Source organism: Pinus tabuliformis, chromosome Q, assembly GCF_031772625.1.
Source record: "Pinus tabuliformis cultivar Carrire ecotype Pingquan chromosome Q, CPIR1, whole genome shotgun sequence".
Lineage (NCBI taxonomy): Eukaryota > Viridiplantae > Streptophyta > Pinopsida > Pinales > Pinaceae > Pinus > Pinus tabuliformis.
Window position 1 is genome coordinate 3,049,666 of NC_142296.1, and position 15,523 is coordinate 3,065,188.

Genomic DNA, 15,523 nt, shown 5'->3' on the forward strand with positions numbered 1-15,523 from the left:
GTTCCTCCTTTTTAGATTTGACCTTTGTCAAACCTTCGCGTTTAGTTTCTGACATGGCATATGAACATGCACACATTATTTAAAAAATAAAGTGCATATATTTTTTTTAAATTAATGTATGTACATTCCTCTATGTATTAAAAAAGGTTGCATGGTTTCCCATTTGCTAACCATTTTCCAACACAATTGGAACATGCGCACACCCCTACTTAAGATTCCCAACTCAAAAGGCTTTAGAGGTTCCCTAGTCATTTAGCTTCAAAGATAATTCATCTTTCCTTTCTTCTTCTTTTTATGTACGAAGAAAAAAAAAAGTAAAGAATTTTTTTTAATTGTAAATTGATTATATAACATTATGATGGCTAAAAGCTAGACCCAAATCAAGAAACCAACCCCATAATAGAACTACAAGAAAACTTGAAGGCATATACCAACCCACAAACACAAATTACAGAAGATTTATATCAATTGAAAATATTGATTGAAGAACTTAGAAACATAAGGGTAGCACTACAAGAGCCATAAGAAAACATTTACCTGAATGCAAATACCAACCCACAGACACAGATTACAAAGGACTTATATCAATTAAAAATATTGATTGGAGAGCTTAGGAACATAAGGGAACCACCACAAGTTTCATTAGCCAATCCTTTAATAATATTATTACCTCCATTAACCATGCCCATGGTCAATTAACAAGTATAATTGAATATATGACCAATATGAGAGAATTATGTCCATTGGTATAAGTAAAGAGAAAGTTAAATATTTGAATATCACCAAACAAATTATTGTGGGGTTGTTTCTTGATCCTAGATCCAATGAACCCCTTAATTCGAGGAAGATATGTCTTTGCATGGATTGGTATCCATGGAAATAGAGGTGAATGAGTCATTGGCTTATGGTTTTCGATAAACCTCCTTGTAATAATAGAGAGGTACCATCACATCTTCTTCACAAATTGTGGGTTGATTCCATAATTTATTTCCACATGAACTATTTTGACATTAGTGTGTTCCAATGGGTTGGTATTGGATCTACCTAGTATCGACCAAATGTTAGATGTAATACATTGAGGGGCCCTCCTATTCCTAGGCACATGCCTAACCCCACCACTGGTACCTCACCTTTTAAATCGCCTTTATGATACTAGCATTGTGATAGCACATCTCACAGGTAGTCTAATGTAGTATGGTTCAGTTGTAGTGGCCTCTAAACAATATCCTTTGGAGGAATATCTTAAACCTCCATGTGAGGACCTTCAGATTGTAGTGATTATATATTAACAAATCCACATAGTCAAGTCGATGTTTCTATTTTGGGTCAAGTAGCATGACATCTATACTCTCATTATGGGAATACTTGCCATGGCTTGATGGAGGATCTTATCCATGAGGATTTATGCATCAGGTTAGTACGATTTTTAATTGATGCTAAATCATTGGGTTTATCTATTTAATTATGAAATTGAAAAAATAGTCAACGGATCCAACACAGGCAAGAGTTCTCTTTCAGAAGGATGTCACCACGAAGTACGCGAACACCATAACAAACTACCAAGCTTGGCATCAGTTTGCCACCATCGATCACCAAGAGGATGTTGACGAGTGAGTCTTCGCACAATTGTTTGAGTCTCAGTGATGTCTTGTATGGCTTACTCAAGCCCATTTTTGTCTCACATGGGTACATGTGCAGATTGTATTGTGAACATGTTGTAAAATTAAAGACCAAGTGTCAATAGTAGAATGTAAATAGGCATGTGTAAGTGGGAGATTCATGAGGGTAGGCTAAGAATCACAAAGGGGAATGTCAAGGGTCACCCCACCCTTTGCTATATATAGAACCTGATAACTCATTGTATAGGCTTTTGGGAGCCAAGCTTCTAATAGGTATAACTTAGAGAAAGATTGGAGTGTATTGTAACAAGCCTTGGCTTCTCAACAGTGTTGAGTGAGTACATCTCTTGGAGGACCAAGTGGCAGTGACTATAACATTCCACTATTTGGGCTAGTGGATGTTATGGTTGTATGTATGATTAGATCTTTCACTCTTTTAATATAATAGAGCCAACACATTTCATGCATATATTGTTATTGTAGTTCGACTATCCTGGTTACTCTAACGATGTATGTCGTTGTAATTTACGCATATATATATGGACTATTCTCTATGTGTTTGTATGAATCTTATCAAAGTGTGTTATTGTTATAACTCATCACTTTGGATTGTTGGCTATCATGCTTTCCATCTCATGATGCCTTTCAGCTCATGGGTTCCCTTTCAAGTTGTGTGCTATCGCAGGCTTATAAGGGGTGCACTCTTCCCCCTTTCTGTGTGTTAGAGCCTTTCATGCACCTTCCTTGACTTGTTGCAAGGTCACACGCTTGCTTCCAACAAGGACATCTTACTTACCTCTGCGCGAAATAGCAGTCAAGGCGATATCGTACTACCCACTATTGGAACTCCTACTCCAAACGGTCTGAGGTCTAGTTGGGACTTCTTACTGAGGAGATCCCCTGACATGTTTGAGGGTCCAGCACCATCAACACGATATAATATGAATCCAAGGGTCCAACAGGTCAGAAAGTCCAAAATTCTAAGGAAATACTCGGAAAAATGAGATGTAGAGGATTAGAATTCAAAAATTCACCAATTAAAGGCTCAGAATCATTTTGGAAGAAAGGACTATCACTAAAGGGAAAACAATATGAATGTGTGTGATCCAATGGTTCAACTCAACTCGGAAATTTTAATATTCGGAACAATTATAGATAAAATCATGGATAAGATCATTCACTGCAAGTGTTTTGTGTGAATTTTTCCTCCATTTGTAGCAAATCTAAGCAATGAAGAATGTAAGTGTTTTATTTCAGTTGTATCAATTGGAGGTAGAACATTATTATTGACTCATTATTGCTAAATGTACATTCACGTGGGTCTGCACACATGAACGTATTGGAAGAAAAATATCAGAGAAATCTCATGGTAGTATCTTTGAAACATTTGATATTCTTACCAATAGGATTTTATTATTAAAACGTAACGACTAAAAATATAAGTGGGAAGGGATATCAGAAGTCTTGTATTGAATATTTGATTTCAGGGGTTGAAAAGAGTCACATCTGATAGGAATTTCTCATATGGATAAGAGGGGTTTATCGGAGAATCGGAGGATTGGGAATATCAAAGATCGGCGATATGAGGATATCGGAGGATCGTAGATGTCATATATTGGAGGACGGATGAAAAGAGATATCAGAGGATCGAAGGATCGGTATATCAGAGTATTTTGAGTGATGCTTATATGAACAGCTCTGATATTACTACGTGGAAATCCTATGGGGTCAGGAGCTCTTGAAGTATTTAATTCAAAAGAAAGTGCCCAACTCAACTTTGCATTTTAATAAAAACCCATTTAATAATTATATTAACTATCAGAAATATTTGATCGGAGAATGACTTTATCAAAACTTTATTATGAGGACAGTTATGATATTATAACGATTTGATGTGAATCTTCCAATAATATATTAAAGGTCTATCGGGGTTTTAATGAATAGAAGAAAAACTAAAGAATACCCAAATTCTGACGAAACAACAAATAATTTCGTGAACATGTTGCAGATTGTAAATGATTGAATGTTTGCTTATCTGTAGTCTCCAAAATCAAGCCAATGAAAACCTGCAAAAGAAACAGAACATAAATAGGAAGTAAACTATGAAAAAGAGAAAACTAACAGCAGATGAAGATGAACCTATTAATGCATGCCTAGAAGAATATTGGATGTAAGTTTACCTCATGAATATTCAAGTTCTCCCATGCATTTCTCACAAATTTCATATGTTCAAAATCATCTACTTATTCAATAAAAAATGCTAAGTAATGAACCTTCAAATTGAATCCTCTTCAAATTTAAATTAGAGGACAAGGGTGGTGAAAATTAGCCTTTTAGAAATACTTGTGAATCAAAAATTGCCAAGCCATAGCAATTCCTTAGAATTTATTCATATATGATTAAAAAACATTTTTAACAATGTGATGAAGTTTTTTGCAAAAACAAGACAATCAAGTGGCTCACAAGTGTGTATGATCTGACTACATAAGAACTTTGATATGTTCTAAGCCACTTTTCCAAAACATGAAAGGGGATGCCAAGAAAAACTTGGATTCATTACTTGCTTATTAAAAATCTGAAATACTGAAATAAATGCAAACATAAAAAGAATCTAAGTCTAAATTGATCTATTCCTATTGCTAACTGAATGGAAGGAAACATGACTAGGTATAGTCATACTTCCAATATAACCATTCTCTCATTTTAATTCCTGCATGTATGTACATGTCAAACATCAGTAACAAAAATACAAATATAATTAAACTAAGAGAACTAAATCTGAATGCAAAATGTACATTTATTGCTAACATACTTACAAAAAGCAGCTTATTTACAATTACCTTCCCTTGAAATGTCCCTTCTAGTTGAATTTCAATTGGATCATAGAAATCTGGATGGATTTCCATTAATGATTGGAAGATGTTTAAAGGGGAAGATAACAGGTCAGATTGTGGAAATGAATTTTTAGATAAAATGGCCTGCAAAAATTTGTCAGACTTATGTACATATGTTAAATTATTAATAATCTTTCGTGTAAGAAAATTTTCCAAGTGCCTTTCAAATGGGTCAATGGAGTATGGATGGAAGTTTGATAGATTCAATGGAAGATCATTAATAGAATTAGATAGTTGGTCATATTGTAAGAATATACTCTCTTGTTAGCACTGCTTTTGAGAGGAAAGTAACAAGTGATTAGAAATGAACATCAATTGGAATTGGAAGAATAATATCTCTTGATGTTCATGATTATTAATTGAAACTTCATTTTTCCATTCATGCAATGCATCAATTGAGTGCTAAATAATGAACCGCTTAATATGCCAGCATAAGATATTTGAAAATTAAAAAATGAAAATAGAAAGTAATTCTGAAATCAAACAAAATAATTGAACGAAAAATAACAAAATCAAATTGTTATCTGCAGTAGTAATTAAATTATTGTTACAACACAATTGAGATTGACTTGATGTTATTTCCGCTTCAGAAGGATTGATCAAAATAATGGAATTAAAATTCTTTCAAACACAAACTTGTGAATTAAAGAGAGGGTCGGGACTATGAATATGGGTGAGAATTCGATCACGATAAAAATCATAGATTGGAATGGGTTCCTGAATGTTGAAATCATCAGTATGATTAATTGTTTAAAAATGAAAACTACTTGAAAGAATTTCTGAGTTAGACTGTTCTTCATTTTCACATGTGATTTGAATTTGATCATAAGGATTCATTTGAGAAGAAGATAGATCAACATCCTCAATGTCAGAGTAATTATCATAAATGACTTCACAACACTCTCTAGAATTCCCTTCAGTCTCATCTGATGTACCAAAGCAAGAAGGAATATGAAGCATATGTGCATTAATGACAAAAGAATGATGAATGGATGATTCTCTATCTTTATAAAAACTAATTAGCAATTCATTTATATCAGCCTCTCTATTTTTTGAAACAACATTAAAGTAAAGAGGGGATAAATTGCTATTAGCAAAAATATCAAAATAGAGGTGAAATGAGAATCAGAAGCAATGAATTTAAAAATATCTCTAGTATCAAATTCTTGTAAATTCTTTCAAATGCAAATTACATATTCCAGATCATTTATTTGTTTATTAATGCTTTCTTGAAGAATGTTGCTTGGTTTCCCTGAATTTGTCTTTTGATCAACATGATCAAATTCAGAAATTTGTACAGCAAATCGCATATTATTGGAAACTTCAATTTCTGCTTTTACTTGTTGATTTATAATGTGATTTTCTGAATTTAATTCATAGTGATTTTCAGATTTCGTGGCATATAGTCCTTCAAGTTTATTACTGATTTCTTCTTGTAGTTTTCTATCAAATGCTTATGAGATTTGTGATAATGGTTCATCAGCATGATTATCATTAACAATGTAAGAGGTGTGTACTAAATTTAGGAATTTATCAAACATGGTTGAGGCCACTTCATCATGATTAATATGCACCTCTATATCAGAATTGTTGATAATATTACTAGAAGTTGAAGGAGAGTCATCAAAGCTTGCAATTGTTTCATATGGATTTGAAATAGGAGGAACATAAACAAAAAAAAATAAAAAAATATTCATACCAATCTATCAATTCAATTCCTGAAGGTTTATCTTTTGCTTTGAATCTAAAGCAAATTAATTGAAATCTAACAGTAAAATATAAAATAGATTCATTTTCAAATCTTCGTAAATCACTTTGCTGGAGAAGAAACGATGGGCAGTTGGGATCTTGAGCATGTTCAGCACTGGGATCACGGTTAGGATTTCCTCCTCACTGCCTGCAGATGCACACCCTCTGCATGCTATATTCGTAGTTGCACTGTCATTCTCACCATCACGGTTGGCATTATCACTTTGGTTTTGTTGTCAACGGAACACCCTTCGCTATCGTCGGGATTGCCTACAAGATGTCAGACCTAGAAGAGGAGGAGGTGGACTATTATGTTGACCCTCACCCCTATGAGCCTATTTGGACGTGCCCTAATGCTCTGCTAGAGGCTTCGACTAATGGGGTTCAGTTTCTGCCTTTCTCACACTTTTACGTTATCCCACCCTCCTGTTCAGGCCCCAGTCCTTCCTCATTCCACCTGTCATTCGCTACCCTCTCTATCGACTCCCCGGGACTTTAATTCCCCCCTATCGTTGGCTACCCTCCACTTGCTTGCCTCTTGCACGACACCCTCTCCCCCATTTGACCCGTCGCCTTTGGGTGTTTTTCCTCATCAGACTCCTTTTGATATCCCCTCCTCCATAGGGTTTGATATGGCAGCAGGCCCTCCCACACACTCCCCCCGCATCTGATTCGATTTCCTCCTCCTCCCCTTCGGGCTATTTCGAAACACCGATGATAAAAGTCTGAAATAATACCTCACAGCCTTAGAAGGATCATTAGGGCACACAGGGTCCCTTATAGGATCACCCGACCGCGCCGCATACTGGTAAGAAAAAGTTAAAGTGTGTTAAGGCTACAAGCAAGGACCTAACTCTAAAATTTGGGGAAGGGGTCCAAATGGGGGAAGTTGTTGACACGGCGAGCAGAGTTTTAGTGGGAAGAGTCAGAGGTCGTGCATATTCTGACGAGCGCCTTCGCCTCTGGGTCAAGGAAATATGGGGGAACATTTTCAAGGAACTCCCAGAGGTTCAAATGCTGGCTTGGGGATGGTTTGCGCTCTACTTCTAGCAGGAGGAGTACACCAATTGGGCACTCTCCAGGTACTGGCATATCGAGATGGCCCCGATATTGTTTAAGTGTTGGAGCCCTTTATTCGATCCAGAACGGGAAAAAATTGGCGCTCGACCACTATGGGTCAAGCTGCCCGGATTACCTCTCCATTTTTGGTCTGAAGACATTTTCATCCGCATCGGAAATGCGCTTGGCTCCTATCTGGATTATGACAAATCATACATCAGCTCTGGCAATCGGTCTATGGCATGTATTATGGTTTATCTGGATACAAGAGAAGTGTTGGAAGAGAAAAATACTTTGCAATGGAAGAACTTCACCCACATACAAATCTTGGATTATGAAGGAGTGTTGTTCAGGTGCCGAAGGTGTCATAAGGTTGGGCATCTTTACAAGGAATGCCCTCTGGTTTGTTCAGCTGCCACTCCTACCAAAGAATCAAAGGGTGCTACTCCTACTGCACCCACTTCATCTGTCGGACAGACTCCTCGGTCCAATGTACCTTTAGCGACGGTGGGCGGAACGACTCAGCTGCCAACTTTCATTAGGATATGTTTTAAAAAATTATAAAAATAAAAATCTTTTTCTATTTATTATTATATTATAAATTTTAGTTTTATTTATTATATTATAATATTTTTTATTTGTTTTGTATTATTTTTATTTTTTATATTATTCATTTAGATTTATTTTAGTTTTAGATTTACTATAAATTTAAAGAAGGGATTAAATCTCTCTCACTCTAAAAAAAAATTACTCTAAGAGATTTGACTTTCAAAATTAAAATAGATCTAAACTAATTCAAAATATTTTAATTAATAATTATAATTATTAATATTATTTTTATCTTTTAATTATATTTTATTATTATTTTTATTATTATCTAATTTAAGCTAGTAAAAATATTTACCTAACATCTTTTTGATACATTGTCGATGTATGTATTTTTAACGGATACAGGGAGTCAAATAGGAAGACGAAGAAACTCTTAGAACTTGTGAAACTGAAGTTCAACATCTTTCAATCCATAAAGAAGACAGAGTTAGAGTCCCTCTTGAGGTGATGCGAAATGTGTGGATGAATATCTTCCTTACAATGGAAAAGAAGAAATGGATTTAGTAGTCCAATAAAGTAAAATCCGTGAAATTTGCATGTGCAGATGGTGGAATGATTCAGGTTCACCTCAGATTACCTTCACTCGACATCGCCACGTGGAGTACTACACTTTGGCTTCCTGCATCGCGTTTGAGCCTCAACATTCTGGATTCAGACTCGGCTTTGCGAAAGCGTGTCATGTTATCACTGTTCTTGACGATATGTACAACCTCTTCGGAACAGTTGACGAGCTCAAACTTTTCACAGCCGCAATTAAGAGGTGGTGATGATGAATCCAAAGAATTTTAGAAGAATATTTGCTTGCTTCTGCATTCACCCACTTGACCAATATTTGTGTGTATAATGACCATATGGGATCCGTCCACCACAGATTGCCTTCCACAATATATGAAAGGAATTTACATGATGGTTTACAACACCGTCAATGAAATGTTTACGGAGGCACAGAAGGCTCAAGGCCGAGACACTCTCAACTATGCTCGATGTTAGTGTCGGTCTTGAAAGCCCTCTATCAGTGATCAAAGCTCTTTGCATTTGCATTAGTAGGTGTCTCATCAGTGTCAAATTTTGCATCCCGTTAGGCATGCCATAACCCTGATGGAGAAACTGGTCTATTTTTACCCCTCTTGGCTTTGCTGGATCAGGTCATATCAGTCATTAAGCTTTTCAAGCTTGTCTTGATTTGTCTTGAGGTCAAAGTCCTAGGTCTAGGGTTTTGGTCATTTATCTCTGCAAGGTCATGTCTAAGAAAATCCATGAGTACTCAGCAAGCCAGAGGGAGGTTTGTAAATATGTTTCTTCGATATTTTTATCTTGTACAGTGAACTTTCACCTTGGATTTAAAAACTCTGTTTTTAAAGCCAAGGTCATTTTCTCAGTTTTTGTAAATAAGTGATGAAATTTCAAAAGTCTTCAGCGGACAAAATGCAACCCTGGTCCCTTTGCCGAGGTCCCTCAGATGATCTACCTGCAAAAAGAATCAAGTCAAAGCACTCAATGAGTCAAATTCAGGATAAAAGAAACCAAAAATCAGTGTTATAAAGTGTCAAAAGGAAAACATTAGAAAGTGGGTTTATGAATGAAATTTTTTCAAATGAAACTTATAAAAGCCTAAATTCCCTCCTTTCACTCTCATTGTGCATCCTATCGCTTGCAAGAGAGGTTTGAGAGAGCGATTGTGAGAAAGGAGCCAAGGCAGAGCAGTTTCGGGCAGCAGAGAGGTGCGCGACCCGTTGAGCCAGGTGCGCGACCTGTTGGGTGCGCGCGACCCGTCAGAGGGTCTCCCACCGTTCAGAAAAACAACGGGCGCGACCCGTCAGAGGGGCGCGACCCGTTGGGCGTGGTGCGCGACCCGTTGGACTGTTTTGCTGCAAACTTCAAACGAATTCCCTCAAACGCCCTCCAAGCTATCAAATTGTTCGAGGTAGGTGCTCTAAACATGGATTGGTTGCTGGTTATGAATGGTGGGTGTCATGAACATGTTAAAATGATTAAAATTTTGCAAGTGGAACTCCTTTATATGGCTGCAATGTTAATGAGCAAATTGTGCTAGGGTTTGTGTTGTTTCAAGCTATTGTTCCCTTTGGTTTGTTTCCCTCCTTTCCCTTTCACTCACACTTATATGTTCATCTCTTTTCCCATAGTATTTTACAAATAAAATGCAATTCTTTCCCCATCCCTAATCACTAAAAATGAAAACCCTACCCCTCTCCCAAAGCATCAAAAAACAAAATTCAAACCCTAGTTCTCCTCCACCATATGCATGTGTAAATAAAGCAAAAATGTTGGTAAATATGTCAGCATGTTTTTTTCATGGTTTCCCTATTTCCCCTATTAATACATGTATGCATATTCCCATGTTCACTTTCATATATGTTTTTTCCCATATGCAATGATCTTTGCAAATGATTTCCCAATTATAAATATGTATTCCTATATGCATAATGATTTGCAACATTTCCCTTAAAAATTCCCTGTTATATTTATATATTCCCATTCCTTGTTAAAAGATCCCTCCCCTGACATTTCCCTCATGTCTTTTTCCCCTTGAAACAGTATAGAGTTCGGCACTTTTTGCAGGCAGAGACAGCAGTTCAGTTTGTCCACTTTGCTCCTAAACCATGTCAGAAACCGAAACTTATGAGCAAAGTGATGACCATTCATCATCTACAGAGGTTGAGGTACAGAGGAGGCCTCGTAGGGGAGGTAAGGGTGGACATCATAAGCGAGAGGAGCCCACCTCTTTGGCAGAATTACAGGCTTGTCCCATGGCAGTGACTTGTTTTCAGTACATGTCTTGTTATCAGTTTTGTGAGAGGATCTCCCGGATTCAACATCACAGAGAGTTGGCCCGCCTCTTTGTTTTACATTTGCATGATGGACATGTCAATCTAGCAGGGGTAGATTTTACATTGACACCCGAGGTGATCTCACATGCTACAGGGATACTGAATGTTGGTGAGGTGTGGCCTAAGCGCAAGTTGCTAGATATTGTTCACTTTGAGCCTTATGTTCGGCCATCATTCTTGAGACATTTAGCGGGTGTTTTTCCATTCAGATTTCTCCGGAGTGAGTATGCTCCCATCATGAGGCTTATTATGCACTATTTTACCTATGAGGGCAGATTTTCACAAGTGTACTCATATCACATTCGCCTCTTGATGCACTTCACCCGAGTGAGGATGATGAACATCCCGGTTTTCTTCTTTCAGAACATTCAGAAGATGGTGCCCATGTTGCAGAGGAAGACCCCGGCCCAGCAGTATAGGAGCTTATGTCATTATGGTTTGATTCAGCTCATAGCCTTGCATCAGTTGACACAGCAAGGTATCTCATGGGAGGAGTTTATCTCTCGTGAGTTTTTCACAGTGCCACCCCAGCCACATCATGAGGTCATTCATGAGGAGGGAGGACCATCTTAGCAACCTGATATTCCGGTCACCCGACATGCCAGCTCTACACCTTTGGTCACCTATCAGAAAGGCCCAAGGGCCTTATTTGCAGCAGCCAGGCGAGTACTATCTCCACATCAGGTGGAAGGGGTCTCGCCTTCATCATTAGCACAGCGAGTGTTATCTCCACATCAGGTGGAAGGGGCCTCGCTTTCTTCACCAGCACAGGTACCACAGAGGGGCAAACAGCCCATGATTCATGAGGGTCCATCAGGAGTCCCCGATACCGAGGTCATTGATCTTGAGGCCAGTTCTCCTAGCCGAGAGGCAAAGGAGATCATTCAGCATCTGAGAGCTGAAAATGATGTTTTGCAGAAGAGACTTGAGGGTGCCCAATGGACTATCACTTACCTGGAGCAGCGGAACAAACAGTTGGAGGAGGAGAAAGCACTGGATGAGTTATGGAGGATTCGTAGTGACCGAGTCTTGAACCGAAGAAGACCCGGTGATCCATTGCCTGCTGACCGAGAGTTAATGCTCATCTAGGTGAATGCATACTTAGAGAGGCTGTTGGCTAAGGCCAACCAAGAGAAAAAGCTGCTGAGGAATATGAAGAATCATTATTGGGCAAGGATGCATGTATGCAAAGCCAAAATGAAAGTTTTTCAAAGGAGGTTGACCGAGGCTCAAAAACAGAGAAAGAAGCCAAATCCCCTCCGTATCTTGGCTGAGGCTTCTCTCAAGGATCATGGCACTCATTAGCCTAGCCACAGCTCAAATCCCAAAAAAATTTGAAAATTTTGGGTAATTTTGGCATTTTTGGAAATTTACAGGTTTTGGCTCCTCAACGAGTCTCACCCCCGGTGAGACCCTTTGTCATGGCCGCTCCTTTTTGCAAAAACTCAGCATTTCTAGATTTTTTATGCAAAGTTACATATGCCTATGGATGGACTTGAGTTTTTATGGAGTTTTGAGCCTCCAAAAGGTCAAAATACATGCAAAATTTGACTTTCTGCCCCTTTTTTGAGTTGCAAAAACCTGTCTTGGGAGAATTACGTTTTGACAGGGCAAATGACCTCCAAATTCAAAAATTCTAGTTGGGTTGGAAATTAGACTCATAGACCTTTCCAACGAGCTATCCTGCACCCAATTTTGACACATGCAAGTGCCTCAAACAGAGCTCCCAATGTGCGCGACCCGTCAGGCAGATGTGCGCGACCCGTCAGGCAAACTTTGCCAGATTTCACTGTAACAGCTCGGAAAAGCACAGTTTGACTTGGTTTGACTTTTTGAGGTTAATGATGGTCTTCTTTGATGTAATTGTGACACTTTTTAGACACTTTTACCCTTTTGTAACTCTTCTAGAAGATTTATTCATGTAAAGGGTAAAAATTGAATGTATGAACTGGTTTTTAAGTTTATAGAGGCAAGTTGTTTTGACTGCCTATTTTGTAGTGCTTAGTTTAGAGGTGGTTGAAACAGCTCCTAGGATAGTGAGCTCGACCCATGGAGGCAGGGAAAGAGGTTAGATCATCTATATTATGTACTTTCTTGCTCATTTTCATGGTTGGACTCTTGAGGGAGAAGCTATCATTGTATATTTTCACTGTATCTCTGCAATTTTTGGCTAAGGAAGACCAGGGTTTTGCAGTCATCTTTGGGATTCTTGTGGACTCATGTGTTGATGGTGTGTTTCTCAATGTTCTTGTAAGCTTTGTTATGTGATTCATTTCCTTTCTTTACTGCTGCACATTAAACAAATGAAGTGTTAAAGTAGGAATTCATGCTAGCCATGCTCTGCTTTTAAATTTGTTTAATTTCCATGTTTTCTACTGTCTAAAGGGAATTCAAAGTCATTGTTTGCTCTCTTTAGCTCCTCATATTTCATTCCTGATCATCCATCTCAAGTTAAGGCATCAATACTGTTTCCTACCTCACCCCAAGGAACCCCCTGCAGAAACTGTGTCCAATCCCCGCACCCAAAATTGCAATTCCTCAAATTGCCACCAAAAACCCAAAAAACCCCCAAATCAACCTTTCTAATCAGTTTACTAGCCTAATATCAGTGTTACCTTGTTGGTCATCTCATCCCATTGAAGATCTACCGAGATTGACCGGAGAGAGCCTTCTCCTACCCCGTAGGGCTAGCTACGAGGCTAAATGGTTTGATGTAGCCTTGAGGTTTACCTTTCTCAGCCTGAGGTGAAATTTCAAGCGCTAACACTCGACAGGCTGTATGGCCACATACATTTATTTCTTTATGAATCGCCCACGTATTTCACTCGGTAGTTATTACGGAATTTGCCTCTGTTTGCGTGTGTGCAGTGGGAGGATTATCTTGATTCGTATATGCAAGAAGCAAAGTGTATCACCACTGGTTATCTGCCAACGTTCGAGGAATACTTGGAGAACGGGAAAGTTAGCTCTGGTCATCGCGTATCGGCATTGCAACCCATGCTGACGATGGACATCCCCTTTCCTCCTCACATCCTCAAGGAAGTTGACTTTCCATCCAACCTCAATGACTTGGCATGTGCCATACTTCGATTACGAGGTGATACCCGATGTTATCAGGTAACGTGGTATTCTCATGTGACACTAAATTTTGAGAATATTTTGAAATTTGGTGGATTAGAATCCAGTTTAATGTTTTGGTATGTATTATTTTTAGATTAAAAAGTGATAAGTGATGTTTTTAGGTAATGTGGTTGTTAAATGTTACCAGGTAAAATGATTAATGAGGATTTACTATCTTATCTCGTAGTGCCAAAAACTAAGCTTTTGCAACTGCTTTGGTGAAGATATCTGCTAGGTGATGGTGAGTATTTATATGCTTCAATTCAATATCCTTCTTCTGCACCAAATCTCTAATGAAGTGATATTTCATGTCAAAATGCTTTGTCCTGCTGTGATGAACTGGATTCTTTGCTAACTTGATGGCAATTACATTATCACAATAAATCACTGTAGGTTGAATTTGTTTTTCTCCAATTTCTTCCAAAAATTTTCTGAGCCAAAGAGCTTGTGTACCTGCTGAGGTAACTGCAACATACTTTGCTTCTGTGGATGAGAGGGAAAGAATGCTTTTTTCTTTTGAGCTCCATGTAATCAAACCAGAACCAAAAGAGAAACAATTTCCAGATGTCGACTTACGGTCATCAAGACTACCTCCCTAATCTGAATCACTAAATCCAACAAGATTGAACTTTTCAGAAGAGTAGTAATGAATACCAAAATTTAGAGTGTCTTTCACATACCTTAAAATCCTCTTGGCTGTCTTCATATGTATTTGAGATGGATTTTTCATATACCTTGAAACAAGTGAAACTAAATATGTAATAACAGGTCTTATGTGGGTTAGAAATATCAAGCTCCCCACAATACTTCTATAAGTTTTCTCATCAACTAAATCAGCACCATCATCTCTACATAAAACCTCCCCATGAGCACTTGGAGTAGGATATGGATTACAATCAAGCATATCAAATTTATTTAGCATATCCTGTGCATACTTTGTCTGACAAATGAAAATCCCATCCTTACTTTGATAAACCTCCATTCCTAGAAAATATTTCATGATGCCTAGATCTTTCATCTCAAATTCATTCATCATAGCAACTTTGAATTTATCATTCATCTTAGAACTACTACCCATATACAATAGATCATCAACATACAAACTTATGATTAGAATATCAATACCTTCTTTTTTGTAGTAAAGGGTAGGATCACTATTACTTCTCTGGAAGCCATTTTCATGAAAGTATCCATCAATCCTAGCATACCACGCTCTTGGTGCTTGCTTGAGACCATATAAAGCCTTCTTCAACTTGTAGACATTATTCTCCTTTCCTTCCACTTCAAAACCTTGTGGCTGCTCCACATATACTTCCTCTTCTAAGTACCCATTCAAGAAGGCACTTTCATGTCCATATGACGTATGATCCACTTTTTTTGAGCTGCTAATGAAATCAACATTCTAATGGTCTCCTGTCTTGCTACTGGTACAAATGTCTCTTCATAATCAATTTCATACTTTTGTGTGAATCCTTTAGCAACTAATCTTGCTTTGTGTCTTTCAACACTCCCATCACTATTAAATTTAATCTTATAGACCTATTTGGTGCCAATCTTTTTCTTATCATGTGGAAGCTCTGTCAACTTCCAAGTGTCATTCCTTTGAATGGAATTCATCTCTTCT

At 37.9% G+C, this 15,523-nt stretch overlaps 1 protein-coding gene across 1 annotated transcript; it reads left to right on the top strand.

Moving 5' to 3' along the window:
• The first annotated feature begins 7,141 nt into the window (after positions 1-7,141).
• LOC149217978 ((-)-beta-pinene synthase 1, chloroplastic-like) lies at positions 7,142-14,005 on the top strand. The gene is made up of 5 exons (XM_089383699.1): positions 7,142-7,293; positions 8,276-8,374; positions 8,475-8,679; positions 13,648-13,896; positions 13,994-14,005. The coding sequence occupies exons 1-5, from the start codon at positions 7,142-7,144 to the stop codon at positions 14,003-14,005; spliced, it is 717 nt and encodes a 238-aa protein (XP_089239825.1).
• The last annotated feature ends 1,518 nt before the right edge of the window (positions 14,006-15,523 follow it).